The sequence below is a fragment of the Schistocerca serialis genome, chromosome 1, assembly GCF_023864345.2.
Source record: "Schistocerca serialis cubense isolate TAMUIC-IGC-003099 chromosome 1, iqSchSeri2.2, whole genome shotgun sequence".
NCBI classification, from domain to species: Eukaryota; Metazoa; Arthropoda; class Insecta; order Orthoptera; family Acrididae; genus Schistocerca; species Schistocerca serialis.
This window is the reverse complement of record NC_064638.1, coordinates 1,124,436,562-1,124,462,879: the sequence shown is the minus strand read 5'-3', so window position 1 is coordinate 1,124,462,879 and position 26,318 is coordinate 1,124,436,562. Positions and strand designations below refer to the sequence as shown.

At 36.8% G+C, this 26,318-nt stretch overlaps 1 protein-coding gene across 1 annotated transcript in view; it reads right to left on the bottom strand.

Moving 5' to 3' along the window:
- LOC126416908 (la-related protein 7) overlaps positions 1 to 26,318 on the bottom strand; it is a 107,475-nt gene that overhangs the window by 21,094 nt on the left and 60,063 nt on the right. The window contains exons 6-7 of the mRNA XM_050084794.1: positions 17,759 to 17,921; positions 7,225 to 7,480 (exon numbers count right to left, since the gene is read on the bottom strand). Coding sequence (XP_049940751.1) covers positions 7,225 to 7,480; positions 17,759 to 17,921 — 419 coding nt within the window. The remainder of the gene's footprint in view (positions 1 to 7,224; positions 7,481 to 17,758; positions 17,922 to 26,318) is intronic.

The following is a 26,318-nucleotide window of genomic DNA, read 5'->3' as shown; positions in this document are numbered from 1 at the left end:
AGAATACCTTTAAGTGGCAATCTAGAAGCCACTGTCAACAGATTAAAAGCCTTGGCTGAAAAAGTAGCTCCTGTACGGAAATGCAAGAAACACGCTTGGTGGAATGAGAAATGTGATGTAGTAATTCAACATAGACATAAGGCCTGATTACATGACCAACAAAAGAGAACTGAAAGCTACAGGGAGGAATTAATAAATGCTAGACGGTCCACTGCCAAAGAAATTACAAGGGTCAAAAGGCAATTTCATAAGACCTCGCTAAAATCTATCGAGGATGCTTTCTAATGCCACAAGACAAGAGATTACTATCAGACATTCAAACAGTACCAGTCAAAATACACTCCACCTACTCTTATGATGAAGGATACAAACTGAAAGGTAGCACATAACAATTATGACACTTCAATGACATAAGCTAAATATTTCAAACAGTTACTAAATAGTGGGGAACCTGAACATCATTTGGAATTTGACCCCTATCCAAGAAACAAAACGCATTTAGAAAGAGTTATACCACCACATCCAGATGAAGTACAAGCAGCGATTAACTCACTTCGGAATTATAAAGCAGCTGGTGAGAACCAACTAGTGGCAGAACTTTGGATATATGCAAATGTACAAACTATTCTGGACTTAGACAAACACCTTACTGACATTTGGAATACTGAGATGTTATGAATACTGAGAAGTTACCAGAGGAATGGAATGTTGTGATAATCCATCCACTACACAAAAAAAGGAGATAGATGGAATCCAAATAATTATAGGGTTATATCCTGCTGGATATTACTAATAAATTTTTTTCCAAGGTTCTGAATTTCAGAATTCATTAACAGTTTGATGGTGAACTAGGTGAATATCAAGAAGGCTTTCGTCCAGGACAAAGCTGTCCTAATCAAATTATTAGTCTCAAATGGATAATGAAACATCAAAGGGCAGGATGCTAGTGATCACCTTTGTCAATTTTAAAAAAGCCTATGATAGTATCCATCATGAATATCTGCTGTCAATTCTTAAAGAATTTGGTTTACATCAGAAACTTGTCAACCTCACTGCAATCACCCTTCGAAATACCAAAGCTACAGGGCTATTACAAATGGTTGAAGCGATTTCATAAATTCACTTTAGCTCCATTCATTGACATATGGTCACGACACACTACAGATACATAGAAAAACTCATAAAGTTTTGTTCGGCTGAAGCCGCACTTCAGGTTTCTGCCGCCAGAGTGCTCGAGGGCGCAGTGAGACAAAATGGCGACAGGAGCCGAGGAAGCGTATGTCGTGCTTGAAATGCACTCACATCAGTCAGTCATAACAGTGCAACGACACTTCAGGATGTAGTTCAACAAAGATCCACCAACTGCTAACTCCATTCGGCGATGGTATGCGCAGTTTAAAGCTTCTGGATGCCTCTGTAATGGGAAATCAATGGGTCGGCCTGCAGTGAGCGAAGAAACGGTTGAACGCGTGCAGGCAAGTTTCACGCGTAGGCCGCGGAAGTCGACGAATAAAGCAAGCATGGAGCTAAACGTACCACAGCCGACGGTTTGGAAAATCTTACGGAAAAGGCTAAAGCAGAAGCCTTACTGTTTACAATTGCTACAAGCCCTGACACTTGATGACAAAGTCAAACGCTTTGAATTTTCGGTGTGGTTGCAACAGCTCATGGAAGAGGATGCATTCAGTGTGAAACTTGTTTTCAGTGATGAAGCAACATTTTTTTCTTAATGGTGAAGTGAACAGACACAATGTGCGAATCTGGGCGGTAGAGAATCCTCACGCATTCGTGCAGCAAATTCGCAATTCACCAAAAGTTAACGTGTTTTGTGCAATCTCACGGTTTAAAGTTTACGGCCCCTTTTTCTTCTGCGAAAAAAACATTACAGGACACGTGTATCTGGACATGCTGGAATATTGGCTCATGCCACAACTGGAGACCGACAACGCCGACTTCATCTTTCAACAGGATGGTGCTCCACCGCACTTCCATCATGATGTTCGGCATTTCTTAAACAGGAGATTGGAAAACTGATGGATCGGTCGTGGTGGAGATCATGATCAGCAATTCATGTCATGGCCTCCACGCAGCAATTCATGTCATGGCCTCCACGCTCTCCCGACTTAACCCCATGCGATTTCTTTCTGTGGGGTTATGTGAAAGATTCAGTGTTTAAACCTCCTCTACCAAGAAACGTGACAGAACTGCGAGCTCGCATCAACGATGCTTTCGAACTCATTGATGGGGACATGCTGCGCCGAGTCTGGGAGGAACTTGATTATCGGCTTGATGTCTGCCGAATCACTAAAGGGGCACATATTGAACATTTGTGAATGCCTAAAAAAACTTTTTGAGTTTTTGTATGTGTGTGCAAAGCATTGTGAAAATATCTCAAATAATAAAGTTATTGTAGAGCTGTGAAATCGCTTCAATCATTTGTAATAACCCTATAGAGTAAGGTTCAGAAATGAATTCTCTGAACGTTTTGAGATACATACTGGCCTTCGACAAGGCGATGGATTGTCTCCATTATTCTTCAATTATGTGCTGGAGAAAATCATGCGTGAATGGAACAAAATATGTCCACCATCTGTTAAGAGTGGAAAAAAGATTCGACTTAACTGCCTTGCATTTGCAGATGATTTGGCGCTGCTAGCAAACAATACTGATGAAGCAAAGGTTCAGATAGAACAACTAGAATGATTAGCGGCAAAGGTTGGATCGCAAATTTCATTTGAGAAAACTGAAATTATGCCCAGCTTCCCAGTTGATACATCCTGTATCATACTCCATAATGATTAAAATATTAAAGCAGTAAAAAAGTTTAAATAGCTTGGTAAGATTATTACTGGAATGCTAACGAAACAGCATCAATAGAGAGTAGAACATTGAAACTACAGCGAGCACAGAGAATCACTTGGCCAACCTACAAAAAACAATTTCTCTCAATAAATGCTAAATTTCGACATTACTCCTCCGTCATTAAACCAGAAGCAACATATGCAAGTGAAACACTATTAAAACTAAATACTCAAGCAACAACTGACAAATTGCAGAAAGTTGATAAAAGAATACTCCAAACAATTACCAGTAAAAAGCATCAAGTTAATGAGCAATGGAGATTTCTGCCCAAATCAGTAGTGGGTATAAAGAAAGTGAATCCATTATTGATACGATGCGGAAAAGAAGGACTGCATTTTTCAGCCACACATCTTGCCTACCAAATACTAGAATCCTGAAGCAACTTTTTGACTACTTCTGCAACAGTAAAACCAAAAACACGTGGTTTAAAGAAGTACAAAGTGATCTGGACAAATTGAACATCACCACACACCAAATTAAACACAGAGAAGAGAAACTGCTTCTGAAGAACAAATACACACTGCTGACATTCAAACCACCAGAATGGAAGAAGTATGTCATATCTGGAAAAGAAAGAGCAGCCAGATCACAACGAATGAAGAAATTTTGGAAAACAAATAAATTGCTGACTACTAAGACCTAAACTTAATCATTGTAGACTCTATTGTATTATGTTTGATTTTAGTGCTACAATGTGGGCATAAACTATGTAAGTAAATAAATAAATAAACAAACAATTAAGTAGTCATGTCATACAAAACAATAAAGCAGTCATTATCATTACAATAGCTATCATGTTTATATAAAGTATGCCACCAAGTGAGAGAATGCTAGAAATGCAAAATAAATATCTAAAACAACAATGTTTTTATTAATTTCTGCACTAAGTCGGATGCACAATTATAATAAATGAAAATTACAGTGCTTTCAAGAACACGGATGAGCAAAATTTAAGGATGAAAGTAACTTTAGCATGATGTGTAACTGCTAAGTAGTATAGCTCACTGAAACTTGGATCATACATGGAAAGAACTGCTACAGTATAGTGCAGAAGGTAACTGAAAGAAATACACAATGACACAAACAGAAATGACACTTAAATTGAAAGACAATAATTACACTTAAGCCACCACAATTTATGATGTTCCCCTGGACATTACAAAAGGCGGGACGTGGTTCTTAACAGGATTTGTGATCACCATGGGCAGCATTGTACTCTCATGCTGGCATAAAGTCGGTAAGTAGTTGTTACGATAGGGCGTTCCATTCCTCCACCATCGTGGCTGACAACTGGTGGAAGGCAACTGATGTTTGTGGTCATGTTGCAAAATCTCTCTCTAATGTATCCCATATGTGCTCAAAGGGATTTAAGTTGGGGAAACAGGAGTTAATAGTATGCAATTAGCATTGATATTATGAACAGGAAATATCAAACAAGTGGAAGTCCATTTTATGATGAGGGGATTATGCGTTTCATAACACCATTCCAAATAGCTTTAGGATGACTACCAATGAACTGACTGACTTTTACATGTATGAGGGAGGTTCAGAGAAAACGGTATGAAACAATACTGTGGGTATAACTGGAGTCTTTATTCAGAAGTAATCACCAGACGCCTGAGAACAACTATCCCGCGTTTCACGAGCCGAAATACTCCCTTTTCACAGAATTCCTGTCACCATAGCAGGAGCCAGTCCACTGTGTCCTTCACTTTGTTGTCTGAAGTGAAGTGCTTCCCTCAGAGATGTTTTTCTTGCAGACCAAACTCACTGAAGTCGCAGGATGGCAAGTCTGGGCTGTAGGACAGATGCTCAAGCTGCTGGAATGTTTCCTTAGGCTTTATTTCCCTAATTGGGCTGTTAGGAACAGGCCACTGAAAAAGTCTAGTGATCAATCAGTAACTTCCGTATCTTGCTAGATTTCATGCTTCTCTTCCTTCTTTCTTGCGGTCACCATACAATACCAATGCTTCACAATGGCCCTGCTATTCAGTACCCTTGAACTGTGACACAGCTTCTCTCCATGGACTTTGATCTGTTGTGTCCAAGATGCTGAAAGAGACTTCACTTGTTCCAAGGAAGTTAAACTCAATGTATTTCCTATCATGTATAACTCTAACTTCTCTTAATGAATTGACTACACATGCATTACATTCCAGCTACATGTTGTCACGTGTCCATTACCTGGAAGTCTCGGAACATTAGGGTGATAAAATCTGAACACCAATGCCGTGATTATTTCTTTGGCATTATGGAGGTCACATGCACTCCATGTCTTTCCCTTGCGGCTCTACAGAGCAAGTGACTCACCCAGCATGTAGAAGTGCCAGTCTGTGGCCACAGGATTGGTACAATTCTGATCTGCACAAACCATCAAAACCTCTCACGAAAGTGGGTGCTTCCTGCTTACTAACTACCTTAATCCACGGATATCTTTTGTTGGCCAATGGATATCGAGGATGTGGAACATGTCTTTCTATGAATGACATGTAACATCACTACTCCCACTCGAACTTGGCCATTATACATTGTGTTATCTTGGAGATATGTGGACATGCATTATCATGGAGTAGAATCACTCCCTCCATGAGCAGCACAGGCCATTTGCTTTTGATGGACTTGCACAGGCTATGGAGTGTCTCACAGCACACATCACTGTTAATGGTTTTTCCATGCTTGAGGAATTCAATCAGTATCAGACCTCGGACGTAAAAAAAGACAGTTAGCATCACATTGTTTGCTGAGGGCACAGCTTTGACTCTTTTAGGTGGAAGTGACGACACTACCTTCGTGTCCTTAGATGTCTCACTGTATTACCCCGAAGTGGCCTGTAAATTTCAACTGGTCTAGTTAATGATGTATTGTACCTTTTCATTTGAACGCTCCTTATATTATCATACATTTTGATAATTCAACTTGTAGCTCTCAAAAATGATATTATGAAGGGCTAAAGGAGACAATAAAGAAATAAACAAGAGAGAACTGATTTTCAAGACTTATCCTATAAATGAAACCAAATTTTTATGCAAAGTAAAGCATGTGGACTACAGCTGTTTGTGATGCAAAAGATCTATGAAGGTATTTTAACACATTCCATGCACACCACAGTGACTGCCGCAGTCCCACAAAGCCGGAAACTTTTTATGTGGCTCCCGCTTACAAGACAAAGGAAAGTAGATTACTGTGTGTTTCAGGAAAACTGTCATTGATTCCAAAACTGTTATCATCAATTTTGGAATCAGATTCTTCAAGCAGCCTCAGAATTTCTTCATCAGTCAAAATGTTCCCCATTTTATGATAAACTTTTGTGATCAAAACAATTATGGAAGTTCACTGCAACATCGAATGTGTGGGAACTGATTATGCCTGTAACATGTATTTCAAGTCACATAGCCCTTTATGGAAGCAGGAACATCCATTTAGTAGCACTCCAAAGTACTAAAAAGCGAATAACTGGTTTTAAGCAGTCACTGCTCCAAAATAATGCGTCATGAAGAAACAATCAGGAAAGCCGCACACACGTAATTCTTCTCTTACTGTTAGGGGAAATCACAACATGCCTGTAGTTTCTACTGGTAGTGACAGGAATGTGTTAAAGGGCTCCTGGAAAAGTAAGAGTGAAGTTACTGATTACGATGTGGGTCTAAGAAAATCTTAAGAACAAAAAGTTGAAAGTGGGCTGTGCGTGAAGTGAAAATTATATTTTCAATAACATACAAAACTATTTAACTGCATAACTAAATTTGTACAATATTGTAAATGTAGCATAAAACTCAATAACTGAGATACTCTGAATGCCAAAATAGTAGAGTTCAAGAAGACAGGAAAAGCGCATTTTCTTGGAGTTAAGTAACACAGTAATCTTTAGGAAAACAATTTTTTCAGCAAAAGTTAGTGTTGAAACTCTGCTAACAAACAAATATAAAGACACTGCATTCTTTGTGCTGAAGAACTGTAGTTCAAGTCCAATGAACAACAAACCTCTTATGGACACTTCTCACAAATTCATCATATTCACACATGTGGTAGTCTTTAGCCCCCAACAACGGTTTACTTTCCAGCCTGGATTTAGACAACTCCAACAAGTTGGCAGTGAGGTGTCACTGTACACAGTTAAGTATGCTCTTTCACTTCTAAGTGAGCGTCCCTCTTCATTTTAATGACTAATGACTACACATACGTTTGGGCTGTAACCCAAATTTGTTTTTGCTGTAGATCTCCCTGCAACTAAACTAACTGATGAGATTGTCTCTTTACAATTATAGCACCTTGCCATTGCTTTTGGCTGACTACATTCAATATGAACCTCCATTCAGTATCTTAATTTGTTAACCAATTCAGTAAGGATTCCTCAAAATTTACCTTGAACTTCGCTACATCTGTGAGAGGCTCGTCAAGTGTAACATGTGCTATGACGCCCGGAGTAAACACAGTTCGAGGAGGGTCTGAAGACACAACTGCTTGCTGCTGTGCCACTTCATGGTGATTTTCACCATCCTCGCTGTATGCACGGGGAGTCTGAGATGCCCACCTCGCTCTCGCCAGATGCTGCTTCACTGCCTTCATTTTGCTACGCTGCAAGTCAAGGTATTTATTTCGGAGGCGTTTCCATTCGCGCCTGCAACACACATTCCAATTACAAAGGTCTGCAACATAAAAATTGTTTCAAATTTATTAAGTGATTTTTATATTGTTTTCAATGCTGTTTTCGGGAAAAATAGTGAAAAAATTCCATCACGTACAGTTATTTCACAAATTGCTTGTCTAGTTTTAGCTTTTTTCGATATTTCAGCACTCTAGTGAGTCTGAATTTTGGTTTTTAGGATCTCCATAAACTGTTACTGACCCATTTTTATACAAGATATAGGTAAAATAAAAAGTAATTAGTAGAAACCAGCAGTATTTTCATGTCAGTGCCTGCCTATCACGCTACCCCTTCCCCCACCATCACCAAGCAGTGAGTTTCTGCTATTGTCCTTCAGTTCACAGTACCTCTTCACTCTGTGCTGTTCACATGTTGTTGTTACTACTGCTTTAAAGTTGTGACTGTTTTCTTGTGTTGTGAAGTTGTTTTATGGACAATGGTTACCAGAGGATGCATAAACTCGCCAGATTGCTTTTGCTACATTTGTGGTAACTATACCGTTAAAAAGCAACAAAGAAACATTTCCGATATTGTTGAAAAAGTATATTTCGCCTATTTTGGTATAAAGTTAGGCGATCAACATAAGTCTTGGGCCCCACACTAAGTTTGTTCAGTGTCTGCTGAAGAACTGAGACAATGGTTTCAATGTAAAAAGCAGTCCTTACATTTTGGTACACCAATGGTTTGGAGGGAGCCCAAAAATCATAGTGATGACTGCTATTTTTGCTCTTGCAATGTACCAGGTTTCAATTTGAAAAACAAAAAGGAAATCTCTTACCCTAACATTCAATCAGCCATTAGCCCCTGTTTCTCATGGACATTGTAATGGATCTGGGAGATGTTATTTTTTTACCGTATTTGTCGATACTGAATTGAAAATGTTTTCTTATATTTTTGTCAGAATTTATTATAATTTGTCTTATTATATGTTAATTTACTTCTGTTTTTGAGAGTAAAAGCATATTGATTACTATTAGAAAATGTATCGAAGAATAGCAAAGAAACTGATTGTGTAAAATATCTTTGACGTTGGAGTAGTCTTTGACTATAGTCAGTCCGAGTCGGAAGCTAACTCTTGGTGTGTGTTGACGGAAGAACAATGTGAAGGTCGCAGTCATAAATAATTTTGAATTATGTCAACTATTATTTTTGTATTATCTGAAAAGAAGAAACTACATTGGAAGAAACTGTATTTGAAACACCAAAATGAGAGAAACACGCTGAACCACGTCATTTTCTGCAGCCGACAACGATGCATTGTGGAATCATACTTAGACAACTGAAGCCAAGACTTATATTTGCTTGCAAACGTCTAATGGAAAAGGTACTGTCACGAAATATGGCAAATTTAAGTTTATAAAAAATAGTGACCATATTTTCAACTTGTGTAATAGCCGGGAAGCCATATTTCAACTGGGGACTGTAGCCGGGATATTGTGTTCACGAGATCTTCAACAGTGCTACGAGGAAGAAAATTTTTGTGTGTTAATACCAGTTTCTTCAGAATGTGTGTTACAATGTTTGTGTTCATCGGGAAGTAAAAGTTTTGGAGAAGAAATGTTTCGGCAAAAAATATAATTTTCGACAGAAGAAAATACTTCAAGAATTTTGGTCAACAATCACATGGATGGAAAACGTGGTTTTGCAACAGTAGAAGAGTGTTCCAGATAAGTCACGAAACCCTCGTATTTTGTTAAAACAATATTTTTATCTTGTTTTGTATTGTTGTGTATAAATTTTTGTTCTTCACAATGACTTATGAGATTTTCGAGAGTATTGTGCCTAAAGTAGAAAGTAGTAATTTAATAGACTAAGAACATCAGGACAGGTCAAATGAAAGAGAAAGAACCAATCAATTTGATTTAAAAAGTTTTCTTGTAAATTTCACGAAAGAAATTAAACAATCAGTTGACGACAATAAGACATACTGGGATGAAAAAATTGATAACATTTTGTTGCAAGTCCAAGCAGTCAATACCCAAGTGGGTGAGCTTTCGAACAGAGTTGGCAGTGTTGAGGAAAAAATTGAATCTGTGGAAGCAAAAGTAACTGAAAGATAGGGAAAGAAATTTAATTGATTTTAATGAGATAAAAGGGGAAATTAAAAATTTGGATGAGAATACAAAAGTTTTAGTTAAAAATGTACAACAAGAAACTGACAATCGTTTGGTTACTCTAGAAGAAAAAAAAGAATGCTATGATTTGGAAAACAAAAAATCTGTCAAAGAACTTAGCGAAAAAATTGAAAGTTTTGACATTGAATTTCAAAGCAAAAATTACAATGTCAACACGTGTAATCTTATATCTAATATTCCAGTGAAGCACTTTTCGGTAGATGGACCCTTACATCCCGTTGATTTTATGCAGTATTGTAAGGATTGTTTTTTACCTCACTCACCAGATGAAATAAAAATTAAATTTGTGAAAAAATTCTTGGAAGGGGAAGCTTTGACTTGGGCAAACCAGATTGTAACTTTGGGGATGACCTTTTCAGAATTTGAATCAAAATTTTTGGAAAAATTTTGGCATGATCTTAAACAAACTAGAATCAAAAGTGAATTTTTGAATGGGCGAAACTATAGGGAATCAGATGGGAACATGAAACAATTTTGCAAAAGTGAACTTCACAAACTTATTCATTTAACAAAACCTTTGGATGACTTGATCAAAATTGATACCTTAAAGAGAAGATTGCCATCAGCAATGCAGTTGAGTTTAGTTTATTGTCCTGATAGTAATGTAGAGCAGTTTCTCAATTATATTGAAAAGTTGGATAGGGTAACAACAAGAACACACAGTGGGTTTACTCAGAAAGGTAATGGTCAAAATTGGGGAAATGACAACTTTCAAAAAAGGGAACAAAACAATTATCATGGTGTCAGTCAAAATTCAGGGGGATATAACAATTTTGTAAAGAAGGACCATAATTTTTATCCAAAACAAGAACAACATTTTCGCGTTAATAATCAACAAAATAGAGAACACTTTAGGGATCAAAATCACAGAAATTTTGATAGAGGTCAGTACAATAGAAACTACCAACAATCAGGTAATGGATGGCATAGGAATGGGATCAGAAATGTTGATCAGAGACATTGGCAGAACCATAATCAGCAGTTCAAACAGGAACCGGAAATAAAAAACGAGTAGACGCCCCCTTGAAGGTCCGCAAGGTTGAGGCAGAAGGTGAGCATGATGAAAGGACCAATGGATGTGACTATCATAAACCCAAACAGGTCAGTTCCAAACCTACGCTATCACATGAGGTCATTAGTTGTTACTTATTGAAGAAATTTCAAGAGGAAAATAATAATGATAAAGATAACATTTTCAATACACAAGAACATACAGTAGATAAAAGTAATTGTGATTCATTTAATTTAACAGAGTTTTACACTTGGGCAGAAAAGAACAACACTTTGTCAGATGATGTAATTTGTAGTAGTTTAGAGATGTGTGTGAATGAAAGAGAGAATGCATGCTGTGAGAATGAAAATGTTGGTGAAAGGGAATCTGGTAACTTTAGAAAGGGGAAATAATATTTTGGGGGATAATTTGAATGTGTATGACCTGAATATGTGTAATGATAATGATGTTGTTGATAAAGTTGATAATGATGGTAATGGTATTGATGATGATGTTGAGGAAAGGTATTTCATTAGTTTGAATAGGGAGTTGGGTATACACATGGTTGAAAATGGATTAAATAGAGAGAATATTATAGAAATTCCCAGGGATGTTACCAGGATGAATAATACTCGCAATCTGGGTGTATGTAAAAGTGTGAATTTAGATGTTGCTGGTAAAGAATCTGACTACACAAATAACGATGACACATGTATAACTTCTTACCTAAGTGAAACTTTTATAGATACTAATGATACACACACATTTCTTATGAATATAGGGCTGAACAGTGAAACTATTTCTTTTGACAAGAACTTTAGAAAGATGCTTATTAATGTATATGAAATTGTATGTCCTGAGTGGTGGAAAAAGATGAGATATTTTATTTTTGAAAAGCTGAAGGATAAGTACTTCAATAGTATACAATGTGATTTGGATGAAAATTCTTGGCTATTTGAGATAATAGAGAGTACTCATGACAATTTTGTGTCTTGTGCAAATTTTATAACTGTGACAAATAATACATGTAATGATATGCCATATGATTCTGATAAGTATAGGTTTGGGGAAATTGAAAGTGATTTATTACATGAGGATACAGGTTCTGAGAAAAGTGATCAATTTTGCAGTCCTTATATAAAAGTTCAAATTGGGTCATGGATTGGTAAATGTTTAATCGATACAGGAAGTGAGATCTCAGGAATATCTGAAAGGTTAAGCAAGAAATTGAAAGTGGGGAAAGATTATGTTGAACTGCCAGTTGTTGGGGTAAAGATAAAAGGTGCTACTGGGAAGAGCAGTAAATTGGTAAAAAGCCAGGCTTTAGTGACATTTTTAATTGAAGGCAAGTTGTTCACACATGGATGTTTTGTAAATCAGGAATTTAATGAGGATTTTCTTTTGGGTATGAATTGGATAGTAAAAGTAAATACAGCATTTGATTGGGTTGGAAGAAAACTTTTGATAGAAACTAATGAAAGGGAATACATTCAGACAAATTTTGTGAACACACTTGGTGATCAGAGTAATGGAAATTTTGACAGTATTAATTTACTAAAAGAAAATAGATTGGAGAATATTGAAATTCATAGATTTGATACTGATGAAGTTGAATTTGGGAATTTAGTAAATTTGAAAATTTCAGAAACACAAAATTTATCTGGGGAGCAAAAACAACAGTTAGAAAATCTGCTGTGGGAATACAGTGATGTTTTCAGTGACATACCTGGTAGGGTAAAGGGTTACCAGTGTGAGCTTCAGGTAAAACCTCATGAACCATTTTTCATAAAACCATACACTATTGCAATATCAAAAAGACCTGCTGTTGAGAAAGAGCTGAAAAAGATGGAAGGATGTAATATAATAGAAAGGAGTATCAGTGCATATAATAATCCTCTAGTAGTAGTTTCGAAAAAAGATGGTGGAGTAAGATTGGTTTTGGACTCTAGACACTTAAACAAAATTTTGTTCAGACAGACAGACCATCCTGAAAATATTGATGAGTTACTCTATAAATTTACAGATATAAAATATATGTCAAGTTTGGATCTAACTTCGGGTTTTCATCAAGTACCACTTTCGGTTAATTCTAGAAAATATACTGCTTTCTTGTACAATGGTAAGAGTTACCAATATTGTGTTGTGCCATTTGGGTTAAATTCTTCTGTTTCCGAATTTATAAGAGCTTTGGATCATGTACTGGGGCAAGAACTTGCGTCTAAACTGATAATCTATGTAGATGACATTTTGGTTACAGGGAAAAATTGGGAGGAACATTTTTTGATTTTGAAGTCAGTTTGTGAAAAACTTAGAAAAGGGGGGATGACATTGAAATTAGAGAAATGTAAATTTGCAGTTTCTGAATTAAAATTTTTGGGTCATGTTGTCACAGACAAGGGAATTTTGGCAGATCCAGAAAAAATTAAAGCAATTTCAGAAATTCTTATTCCTAAGACTAAAAAACAAAGTCGTTCTTTGGGTTATGCGGTTATTACCGAAAACATATAAGTGATCAGAGTCTGAATGCACCATGTTTAAGTCAGTTACTTAAGAAAAACACTGTTTGGGTTTGGGATAAAAGTTGTCAGGAAGAGTTTGATAAAATTAAGCAAGAGTTGAGGAAGCAACACTTATTACACAGACCTGATTTTAATTTACCATTTTGTTTGATCACTGATAGCAGTAATTATGGGCTTGGAGCAGAGTTATTTCAAGAAAGAGTAGAGAATGGAGTTAAGATACATTGTACCATAGCATTTGCAAGCAGAATGTTGCTCAAGCATGAGAAAAGTCATAGAAAATCCACACCCTAATGCTTATCGTTTGGTGTATCCTAAGTCAAAGAAATTATTTGGTCTCAGGAATGTTGTCTCTTTAAAACTGTATAAACAGAAATCATAATTTAAAAAATTTAAATAATCTATTATCATCTAAAACAAAAGTCCTCCACTAGAATACGCTTGTTAGAACAAAACTGCCTGTACAACCAAGTGTGTATATTTGCATGTATAAATTAATAATTTGAAGTCACATAATAATTGAAACTGATGAAAAAACACTGATTTAACAAAGAATGAGAGAAAGATTTATTTTTACTTTTTTACAAAAAAAGTCTCCCTAGTGAGCATTTCTGAATTTTTCTAATTTTGGAAGCTAAGTCTTCCCTGTGGGTGAAGGCATGCATGTGAGGACATGCATGCAAAGGTATAAGTTTCAAAACCAATTTTAGATAAAGCCTCATGATATATGAGCAGTTTATTGTTGTTTATACTGATGTTGTGGGGAGCAAAAGTACTCTTCACAAGAATGTGACTTGTAGTAATATTGTAGTAGAAAGGCAAGTGTATATAAACAATTGCAAAAATTTAGATAATACTGATGTATCTTTAGCTGTACTAAAAGAAGAAAATCATAAAAAAAATACAAAATACAAAAAAAAACATGAGTAAAAAAAATTTAAAAAGAAAATCATAAGCAAAAAAAATATATACAAAAAACAAAAAACCATGACTAATAAAAAAATATAAAAATTAAAAAAAAATCAGAAGTTAAAATATATATATATATAAAAGGCAAATATAGAGAAAAACACATTACACTATATATGTCCAGTATCATTTTTACTGTTACAATATGTAAGCATAATGAAATTAACATTAATATAAAAAAAAAATTAATTTAAATCTTATTCTAGGAAATGAGTTTTACCTTTCTATTATTTTCAATCTGTATGCTGTATGTTAGAATATTTCTCATGTATGTTTTATACCATGTATATTTGTCATGTTAAATAATTTCTTTACTTGAAATTTTTGTGTATGGGATTGATGGGGAAGTATCATTGCAACAATAGCCAGTAACAAGTCCACAGATTCAAAGAGTCCAAATTTGGGAGAGGTTATCAGACTGCATCATTAATGTACTAATTGTGTAATACAGATCCATCACTGGATGTTGTCGGGATTTTGTTGTATATGTCCATAACAACAAAAGCCCTGGGGAGCAGTTGTAATGGATCTGGGAGATGTTATTTTTTTACCGTATTTGTCGATACTGAATTGAAAATGTTTTCTTATATTTTTGTCAGAATTTATTATAATTTGTCTTATTATATGTTAATTTACTTCTGTTTTTGAGAGTAAAAGCATATTGATTACTATTAGAAAATGTATCGAAGAATAGCAAAGAAACTGATTGTGTAAAATATCTTTGACGTTGGAGTAGTCTTTGACTATAGTCGGTCCGAGTCGGAAGCTAACTCTTGGTGTGTGTTGACGGAAGAACAATGTGAAGGTCGCAGTCATAAATAATTTTGAATTATGTTAACTATTATTTTTGTATTATCTGAAAAGAAGAAACTACATTGGAAGAAACTGTATTTGAAACACCAAAATGAGAGAAACACGCTGAACCACGTCATTTTCTGCAGCCGACAACGATGCATTGTGGAATCATACTTAGACAACTGAAGCCAAGACTTATATTTGCTTGCAAACGTCTAATGGAAAAGGTACTGTCACGAAATATGGCAAATTTAAGTTTATAAAAAATAGTGACCATATTTTCAACTTGTGTAATAGCCGGGAAGCCATATTTCAACATGAAGTACCAATAACCTCTCCTCCAGATTCTTTGGGTGATATAGATGATCATGAGCCATTGGCTCAGCAAGGTGATAGTGAGAAAGACAGAGATTGCTATGATCCTGGCTCAACCGATCCCATTCCATTCTCACAATCTGAACTGAACAATTTAGTTAGATACCCAGGCCTTTCTAAAGAATCGGCAGAGGTTTTAGGATCTAGATTGAAAGATAAACATATGTTGGTTCCGGGTACATCCTTTTCTTGGTATCGATCAAGGGAAGAGGAGTTTGTATCTTTCTTCTCTCAAGAAAGTGACCTGGTATTTTGCAGTTATGTTCCTGGACGACACATTTCAAAATAGAATATGCTCCTGATGAGTGGAGACTTTTTATTGATTCTTTAAAAAGAAGCCTTAAAGCAATACTTTTACAAAATGGCAATCAGTATGCTTCTATACCAGTTGGACACTCGGTTCACTTAAAAGAATGTTACGAAAACCTTGAACTGGTTTTAAGCAAACTCTGCTATTCAGACCACAAATGGACACTGATTTAAAAGTGATTTCAATGCTGCTTGGTCAACAAAATGGCTATACAAAGTTCCTTTGCTTTCTCTGTGAATAGGACAGTAGAGACAGAAAGCTACACTACATAAAAAAAGCTTGGCCCTTGAGAGAAACCTTACAGGTAGGGGTTAAAAATGTCGAGAGGAAAAGCCTTGTGGATCCCAAAAAGGTGTTACTTCCACCACTTCACATTAAGTTGGGGCTGATGAAACAATTTGTTAAGGCATTGCCAAAAGAAGGGGAGTGTTTCAGATATCTTTGTGGACAGTTACCTAGTTTATCTGAGGCAAAGCTAAAGGAAGGAATCTTTGTCGGACCAGACATTATAAAACTAATGACATATCCAAACTTTGTGGACAAAATGGAAACAAAAGAAAAGGCAGCATGGACATCTTTTAAATTAGTTGTTACCTGTTTCCTAGGAAACAAAAGAGATCCAAACGACATGACAATCATCACAGACATGCATGACAACTTTAAGAAGCTGGGTTGTAACATGAGCAGTAAAGTTCATTTTCTCCACTCACATCTTGACTACTTCCCTACAAACCTTGGTGATGTAAGTGAAGAGCAGGGCAAAAGATTCCACCATGACATCAAAGAAATGGAAAGAAGATATCAAGGAAGATGGAATGTCAACATGATAGCAGACTACTGCTGGATGATAAAAAGAGATGATTCTCAACGAGGCCACAGCCGCAAAAGGAATACAAGAAGCTTTGACAGAAAGCGAAAGTGTTATTATAAGGACTTATGAGCTTAAAGAGAAATGGAAGTGTACTGGAAATGTAGTTTAGAACATGATATATAAATAAAATAAAATTTTATAACATTGGAAAAAATGTGATAAATTGCTTAAATTTTGTTCTTATAGCCCAAAATACTCCTTTTTTTTTAAAAAAAAAAAAGAAAATCTGATGTGATAGAAAAAAATGGATTGCATTTTTGAAATCAGTGCTGAAAAGTACATAAGTTGGTTATCAAATTTCAAACAACTTTCAAATAATATATTTTTGCAGACCTGTGTTATCACTCGATAATACTTGCCCATATCTATTATACTGAAATGACCATAAATAAAACTTATTCAATACAGCAAGTATACCGAACACAGTAGCAGATGCTTCTTTACGAGTTATCTGCATTTGTGTAACAGTGCATAGTTCACAGGTATTTAAAAATACAAATACATCTCAAAAGAAAGTTGTTTTTACACTCTGGCAGTCAAAAGTCATAGTCCAATTAGTCCCATATTAATAACACTGGTAGGAATACGAGCACCATACATCACTGTCCCAAAAGAACCGGTCCTGCTCTGACCTACCCAAGTACAGTCTTAAGGCACATTTGATTTCTCATTCTTCATGCACAATTGCATCTTTTCTTCCATGAAGCATGTGAGTTGTGTCTTTAAGTGTGTGTGTGTGTGTGTGTGTGTGTGTGTGTGTGTGTGAGGGGGGGGGGGGGTGTGTTTGTCCGGAGTGAAACTCAGACCCAGCACATAGCTTACACTTGAGCAGCATGAAGAGGTGAGTGGCGTGGCCTCTAGCAGCAACATGATTTGAACCAGGTACCTCTGAGTCAAGTACCACTGCACAAGTTTGTTTCTGTGACCTGGGCTATGTATGAGGGGTAGTCATAAAGCTTTATCACCACCTTGGTGAACAGATATGAATTTCAGCACTGCACTGCTCTGCTTTATTTTATTGGCCTCAGATGCATCAACAAAAAATAATTTTATTCCCAATACAACTAGTCTTGGTCTCCAGCAAAAAAATAAATAAATACAACATATGACAGTCAAATCCAATCATCAAATTTCTATTCTGCCACTTCAATGTTCTGGTACTGTACCATATTTTTCATCTTTTTAATAGTTCCTAACTTTATGTTAGTCTTACACTCAAGCTTACACTCACAGGTATTTCTTGTGCCTCCTTACACCAAAAGAACTCCATGTTTTATAACACTTACTTGGACAAAATCTTTAATCCAAGTTTGCTCGGATCATTTTCTTGTTTCACTTTCTTCTTTCGCTTTCTGTTCCTGTTCTTCTTCTTTTTTCTCCTTTCTTCACCTGTATTATCATCTTTGCTCTCTTCAGCAGCATCATCTGACTTCATTTCACATTCATCACCTGCAAAAATTTCTATTTTGACATTTGTTTTCTACTACTGACACCAATAAATAACATTGTGCCTGTCCTGCTTAGTGTAGCAGTCATACATAGGTACCAAATATTTCACTAATGGAAATTTCTACTTCAAAAACTTGTAGAAATATGCAGCTATACAATCACAGTACATGTAAAATAAATAAATAACAAGTATACATGTTCAGTAATGTTAATACCAGGTTACAAATATGGAGGAGCATATAGAGAGAAAATATTTACAGGCCACGAATGAAGAATACAAGAATAATTTTCAGTAAATTACTGCATCTCCATGAACCATGAGATAATAATGAGCATTAAGTCAATATCGTCATCCATCCTTAGATTTACTCATTTTGCTTTTGATGTTCTTTGACTATCACAAGTCTTGATTAATTACAAAGATATTATAAGCAACCAGTTAAATAAACAAGAGGTAAACATGAAAAAGCATTGTCCAGATGTACCACTCTCTGTACCACCTCACTGCACTCAGCCTGAAGGGTCTCGCTGTTCATAGCTGTAGAGAGAAACAGCTTCTCTCTCTGTCCCACATCTAACTGGATTCAGTTTGTGCCACACAGACTAAAGCCTGGGAGTTGGAGAGTTAGGTTTTCAAATCCCAAGAAGCCTTGCTAGGATGAAGATGACCACTCAGATTTCCAAGCAGTGACAGAATTGAAATCATTGGCTAACAGTCTCGTGATGGTTCTCGAGACTGGTTGACAAGATTTCAGTCAGGCTGCAGGACCTTGCTGAATTATACCATGCATGGGAAGAGAATGATTCTTCTTTATTCTTCTCTATAACTGAGTGAGCACTTGCTGTTTTCTTATTCTGCTTAGCACCGGGCACCAATTCAATTCAATTCAATTCAATTTTTATTATCACATAACATGCCTTATACAATCAAAGATTGTGACATAGGTGACTTGTCAGTTTTTACACTATATATAATAATACTAAAAATACAACAAACTAATAATATACATGTTGTAACATCTTCAAAGAGGTATTTGAATTACAATTATAATGCATTGTTACCATTCATGAAATCTTCTACACTATAGTAACATTTATCTTTCAGATATTTTTCCAGGTCTCTTTTGGTGCCTTTTACATTTGGGTCATCCATATCTTTCCATATTTTATTTACAAATTTCATGCCCATATAGTATGGGGTTTTTTCATATGATTTTAAACGGTGGGTAGGTAACATGTAGCTCGTTCTATGTCTTGTATCATATTGATGCAAGAAGAAGTTGCCCTCAAAAAGTTGTGGGTTTCTTTTCGTGAAAGTGAGAGTTTCATAGATGTATATGCTTGGAATGCTCATTAGATCCAGTTTTACAAATAAAGGTTTGCAGTGTTGCTTTGGTTTTGCTCCCACCATTGCCCGGATGATTCTTTTTTGTAGTCTAAAAGCTCTAAGTAAATTTGTTTTTTCAGACCCCCAGAAAATTATACTATACCTAATGACTGAAACAAAATATGCATTATATACAGTTTTTCTTACAGCTAAATCAGTAATACTATATAAGATATTCATAATATATACAAGGCTATTTAGTCGACCCAGTATGTTGTCCACATGGCGACTCCATAACAGGTTTTTATTGACTAACACGCCAAGGAATTTGACACAGTCTGCAGTCTCTAATTTTTTGTCCATATACCTTATTTCACTTATAGACGGTGCAGATTGTTTTGTGGTAAAATGAACAATTTCTGTTTTTGTAAAGTTTAATGTTAAGTTATTGTTTTTGACCCATGCCTCCACTTCCCCAAGTGTTTGTTCAATATGACGAATTAGGTCTACCTCATTTTTACAACAGACTACAGCTGTTGAGTCATCTGCATAGAGGATAGTATCAGACAGGACCTGACATGGCATATCATTAATATAATATAGAAAAAGCAGTGGCCCTAATATTGAGCCTTGTGGAACACCTAATTGAGTGTTTTTCCAGCCAGAGAGAAATTTCTTGCCATTGATGTTAATAAGTACTCTTTGTTTTCTGTTTGCCAAGTATGATGACATCCAGCTAAGAGATTTGCCTTGAAAACCGTAGCGTGCCAATTTTTGGAGAAGCAGGTCATGATTTACTGTGTCGAAGGCTTTGGACAGGTCACAAAAGATGCCTGACACACACATTCTATCATCAAGACATCTGCTGACTTTTGTGACTAATTCATTTATTGCATGGATTGTGCTGCGGCCTTTTCTGAAACCATATTGATTGCCTAAGATAATGCTGTTAGATGAATTGTGATTTTCAATCTGATCACATGCAGCTCTTTCAAATATTTTTGAGAAAATTGGTAACAGTGAGATTGGCCTATAGTTGCCCAATTCATCTTGTTTGCCTTTTTTGTGTATGGGCCGAACTTCTGCATATTTTAATCGATCTGGGAAACATCCCTCATCAAATGATTGGTTGATTATGAAAGAGAGTGGATATGCAATACTGTGATGGACTATTTTTATTATTTCAGTGGGGACCTCATCCCACCCCGCAAATTTTGAATTTTTTAGGGACATTATGATTTTGATGACATCTGAGATGGAAACATGAGAAAACTTAAAACATGTGCAATTGCTATCTGTCATATTGGGCTTTGTATTTGGTGGTGAACAGTCACCAAATTTGTTACAGTTTATGAAAAAGTCATTGAATGATTCACAAATGGCACTGGGTTCTGTAACAGCTCTACCATTTATCACTATTTTAGAAGGGCATTTTCTCTCTGCCTCACTGCCAACTTCACTTCTTATAACAGACCAAACAGCTTTTGATTTGTTTTTTGCATTTGAAATGAAGTCGTTATTTGCAGTACGTTTTGCTAGTTTAACTATTTTGTCAAATGTTTTTTTGTATGTGCTTACATACTTAAGAAATTGAGGGCTTTGATTTACTTTTGCCTCCATATGCAGTTTCCTTTTAGTTGTACTAGACACTCTAATTCCTTTTGTTACCCAGGATCTACTTTTTTGGGTCCTGGTCCTCACTGTTACAAAAGGGAAGCATTCATTGAATATACCCAAGAATTCAGTTAAAAACTTATTGTAATTGTCACTTGTGGAAGTGTGTTTGCTGACTGTCCACTTGGTTTGGCTTAGTTTTTTGCAAAATACTTCCACATTTTCTTGACTGAAATTCCTACATCTTTTTGTTGTGCAGACTGAATTTTGCTTCAGTAGTGATACAAATAGTGCTTTATGGTCTGATACTCCTAAATCTAGAAGAAACTTTTCTTTTACATAATAATTATAACTACTTACAATATTGTCAATACATGTTGCAGAGCTTGCTGTAATTCTTGTATACTGATCGAAATTGAGATTTAGACCATTTGTGGCTACCAGGTTCTTTAAGTGTGAAGAAAATTTGTCATCAGTCTTTACATCTATGTTGAAGTCAGCACATATAACCACATTCTTGTACAGTTTCTCACATTTTAATTTATGTAGCAATGTATCAAACTTATCTAAAAATACAGAGCTTATATGGTACCCAGGGGTGCGATATATGCTGATAATTAGTGTGTTATACTCTTTAAGTTCTATGCAACAACTTTCAAATGTGCCTTCTTCATTCAGATGGCTAAAATTCTGTCTGATATCATAGTCTACCGTGGAATGAACTAATATGCAAGAGCCTCCATACCCATTGGTCCTACAAAAGCTGGTAGCCAGTTTATAACCTGTAAGTTTATTTAGGAGACTGATATTTTCAGATTTTAGCCAATGTTCATTAAGGCATATTACTTTCACAGATTGTTTCACACTTTCTAGCAAAATTTCTATATCGTAAAGCTTCCTGATCATTCCTTCAGACAGACCTCTGAGCAGACTTCGGCAAGCGGGCAGATACAATCCATGTGGTACGTCGTAGCTGAAAATCCGCAAAGTAGGTGTGGAATCTGTCGAGTCATACAGCCAAACAGTACTCCAGTGATGAATAAAATAAAGCCAGTGCTACTGTTCTAAAAGTGTTTGCATCACTTCTCCAAGAAACTTCAGTTAGCTACTGCAATAAATTATCACCGCTCTTCTGTTTTGCAGCCATTTTTTTATGTAAGGTGCCAATAGGTAAGTGATTAATACAAGGTGACACCTAGGGTTTCTGTTGCACTGTAATACACTGTCTCTGAATGTTACCTGCAGACAGTAGTTAGCATACTGGTTGCTCAGATGGAATTCTGCAATTTCTTTATTAAGTGGGTTTGGTTTCAGCTTCCATCTCCTGAAATAATTATCTAATATATGCACATGTTCTATCAATATTTCTTATTAAAACAACCTGTAGATGGACCATTTGCAGTTGAGCAGAACAAAAGCTAAAGGCTCTATACTTCATTCAAACCTGCTGACATATACAGTAGATTAGTATTTATAATGACTGGGGTGCTAAGACCCATCTGTCCAGTCTGATTCAAGTTTTGTGGTTCCTCTATATCACTTCATAAGAATGCTAATGGGCTATTAGTTCTCTCATCCTTCTCCAAATGAGCCACAAATGCTTTTTTAATGATCTCTCTAGAGAAGACACTAATCTCCAATCAGGACACTCATTGCCTCAGATCACATACATCAACCTATCTACCATCATCAACAATGTCTTACCAGGACTCTGATTCATTAGCATCTGGTCACCCACTGATCTGTCATACATACTCTGCAAGCTGCTGTATGATGCACAGCAGAGGGTATCTTGTACCACTGCTAGTCATTCCTTTTTTTTTGTTCCACTCACAAATGGAGCAAGTGAAAAACAACTGCCTACATGCTTCTGTACAAGCACTGTTTTCTTATATCGAGTCTTCAAAGTCCTTATGTGAGATGTATGTTGGTGGCAGTACAATCGTTCTGCAGTCTGCTGCAAACGCTCTAAACTTCCTCAATATTGTTTCACAAAAAGAATGTCTTTTTTCCTCCAGGAATTCCCATTTAATCTGATCTGGCATGGAACTCAAGCATTTATTACTCCAAAACAAGTTGCACAAGTCTTCTGTAGAGATAAAGCACACTTTCCTATAATTCATCAAATAAACCAGAGTCAATCAATCACTGGTCTTCCCTGCAACCAACTTTATGTGCTCATTCCTGTTTATGTCGCTTTGCAAAGTTCATCTAGTTATTTAATCAACACAACTGCATCAAGGGACACACCACTAATATTGTATTTAAACATTACATGATTGTTTTCCCCACTCATCTTTATTAACTTACATCTTCCAAAAATTAGAGAATGCTGCCATTCATCACATCAAACAGAAATTCTATCCAAGTTATTAAATATCCTCCTACAGTCTTTCCAAGACAGCACTTTCCCTTACACAACAGCATCATCAGCAGAGACAGATTCCTGCTCACCCTTTCTGTCAGATCATTTATGTAAATAGAGAAGAAGATCAATCCTATCACACTTCCCCATGGCGCACCTGACAATCCTTTGTCTTCAATACACTCACTGTCCAAGACAACATATTGTTTTCTATTACTTAAAGTCTTTGAACCACTCACACATCTCAGAACCTATTCTGCAGGCTCACTCTTTTGTTAAAAGTCTACAGTGTTGTACTACGTCAAATGCTTCCCAGAAATCTAGGACAATGGAATCTTTGTGTTGCCTAGTCCACGGTTTGCAGGATAGTGTGTGAGAAAATGATGAAACCCCGCATCTGTACAGAGGAAAGAAAATGCTTGGGCAGGGGTTTGTGGTCATACATACTATCTTTTTTGTGGAAGGAAGGGGTGGGTGGGGTTTTGTTGAACCTTAGTCAGACACCAAGGCATCAACTAGGCCTTCACAGATATTCCTGCAGAGGACGACCCTATCGGAAGTAATATTGCAACACATCGCACAGTTGGTTACTGCAAAAGCTAATATGCAGGGCCACACCATCTAAACTGGTGGTATGAAGATGCCTTAATTACTACCTAGGTGCCCAGTCTCATTAATGTATTGAGCACTCCCATTAGGCATTCCTGTCTTCTGCTGCTGCTGCTACTGCTATTACTTCTAAATGTACTTTGGTGGCAGTAGAATCATTCTGCTGTCAGCCGCAGGTTCATGTTCTCTAAATTTTCTCAATAGTGTTGTCATCCCGCTAGGGATTCCCATGTGAGTTCACAAACAATCGAACCATCTCCATAAGACTTGCGTTTTGATCAAATCTACCAGTAACAAATCTAGCTGCATGCTCCTGAATTGCTTCGATGTCTTCCTTCCATCTGACCTGGTGGGGATCACAAACACTTGAGCAGTACTCAAGAATGGTTGCACAAGTTGTTGTGGAGGTGGTAGTGGTGGTATGTATAGGACACTCAACAGTGAGGTCACCAGCAACCTTACTTGACTAACTGGATACAAAGGTGAGTTTTGTTTTTTGAAAGCATGCACCAAAATGGGAAAACATAAAATGTAATCGTCAGCCACCTTAGGACACTCTCACTCATTCATATTCACACTTTCACAGAGAATACCAAAAGACTCATGTCTAAAGGCAGTTTGTGATTAAAATACACAAACTTTGACTACACAACATCTAAATAGTGCAACAGGAAAATGTGCCTGGTTGAACAATGGGTAAATAATAGATGAATCAATCACCATGGAAGCACATTTAAATCTTCTATGTAAGATACAGGGTGGGGCAAATAAAAGTGGCCAGGACGAGTGGATATGATTGGACGTGAAAGCATGCATACAACCACACCCTGTGACATGCACATCAAGTGTCCGCTCACCATGTGATCCACATCTGTTCAAAGCATACTGGGGGCTGCGTCAGTGTGAGTGGAACAGTGCAATGGGGGCGATGGTACACACAGTGAAGCTGTGAATGTTCGTTGTGGAAAGTTACATGACAAAAAAGTCATGAAAACGGTATGGTATGGTCAGTTGTCTGCTGAGAAGTTTAACAGTGTCAAAGTGCCAGCAAAGTGTGCTATGTAACACTTAGTCCGAAAATGGCATCAGACAAGATCTGTTTGGAACAAGTAAAAACAAATTCCAAAATGTGCCTGCACATCAGAAAATGTGGCTGCAGTTCACCACAAAATACTTCAGAGTGCTACCAAATCAACCAGATGCCTGTTGCAAGAGACCAGCACATCACGGCAATCATGCAGATTAATACTCCACTTGGACCTGCACATGCATCCCTACTGAGTGTCTATTGCTAATGCATTAAAGCCAGAAGATGCTCCTCAGCACGTCCAGTTTTGTGAGTGGGTGCTCACTGAGATAACAATGAATGACTTGGACATGGATCTCTGTTCTTTATGTTTGATGAACATTTCAGACGAGATTGCAGTAATTCCAGCAGTCCAGCTTCAATCTGCCTTCAGCAACTTGCTGACCAGGGCCCAAAAGTGCAAAGAGATAAATGGTGGTCACTTTCAACATCTGCTATAGTCAGGTTAGTACTGTATTTTCTTTCCTCTTCTGTGTTTCTTTTTACCCTGTAACTCTGTCCTCTCTCTAGGCCACTTTTATTTGCCCCCCCCCCTTTTCCCTGTACCATTGAGAAGATCATACATAACATAGAATATTAAAATATAGACCACACTATATTCACTATCTCCTAAAATAGAGGGCTGGTAAGTTGGTTGCAGCCTACAAATCTTGGTAAAAAGCACATTCTATTAAAATGTGGTGTACAGATACCTGTACACCACAAGCACCACGTACTGATGGATCCTCCTCCAAAGATTGTTATTCCTCAACCGTAACCACTCCTCCTCCCACAGACGCATGATTCCTTTATAGATGAGCTACGCTTCACTGAAACCCTCTCAAAAACCCGAAGTCAATTATTCGCCTTCCTTACTACGGCTCTTCTGCACCCATTTCATTTTATATTGCTTTGCAACATGACGCTTAGATACTTTGTCAATCAGGACACCACTAATACTGTACTGAAACATTACAGTATTGTTCTTCATAGTCATCTGTGTTAACTTACATTTCTCTACATTTACAGCAAGCTGCCATTCACCATAGCAAATAGAAATTTTAAGTCATCCTGTATCTTTCTATATAATGTAAATGGATAGATAAAAAATCTACTGACCAAGCAAAGACAGGTGAATACACACACAAAAAGATTTAACTTTAGCAACCTTTCGGTGCCAATAGCTCCTTCTTCTGGCAGAAGAGTTGAAGCGGAAGGAAGACAGGTTGAAAGAAAGCAACTGGAGAGGTTTAGAGATAGGGGCACAGTTCAGAAAAGTCGCCCAGAATTCCAGGTCTGGGGAGACTTAGTGGACAGAATGAGAAGGAAAAGTTACTTCTCATCTTTTTCGAAGTCTCCCCTGACCTGGGGTTCTGGATGACTTTTCTGAACTGTACCCCTTTCCCTAAACCTCCC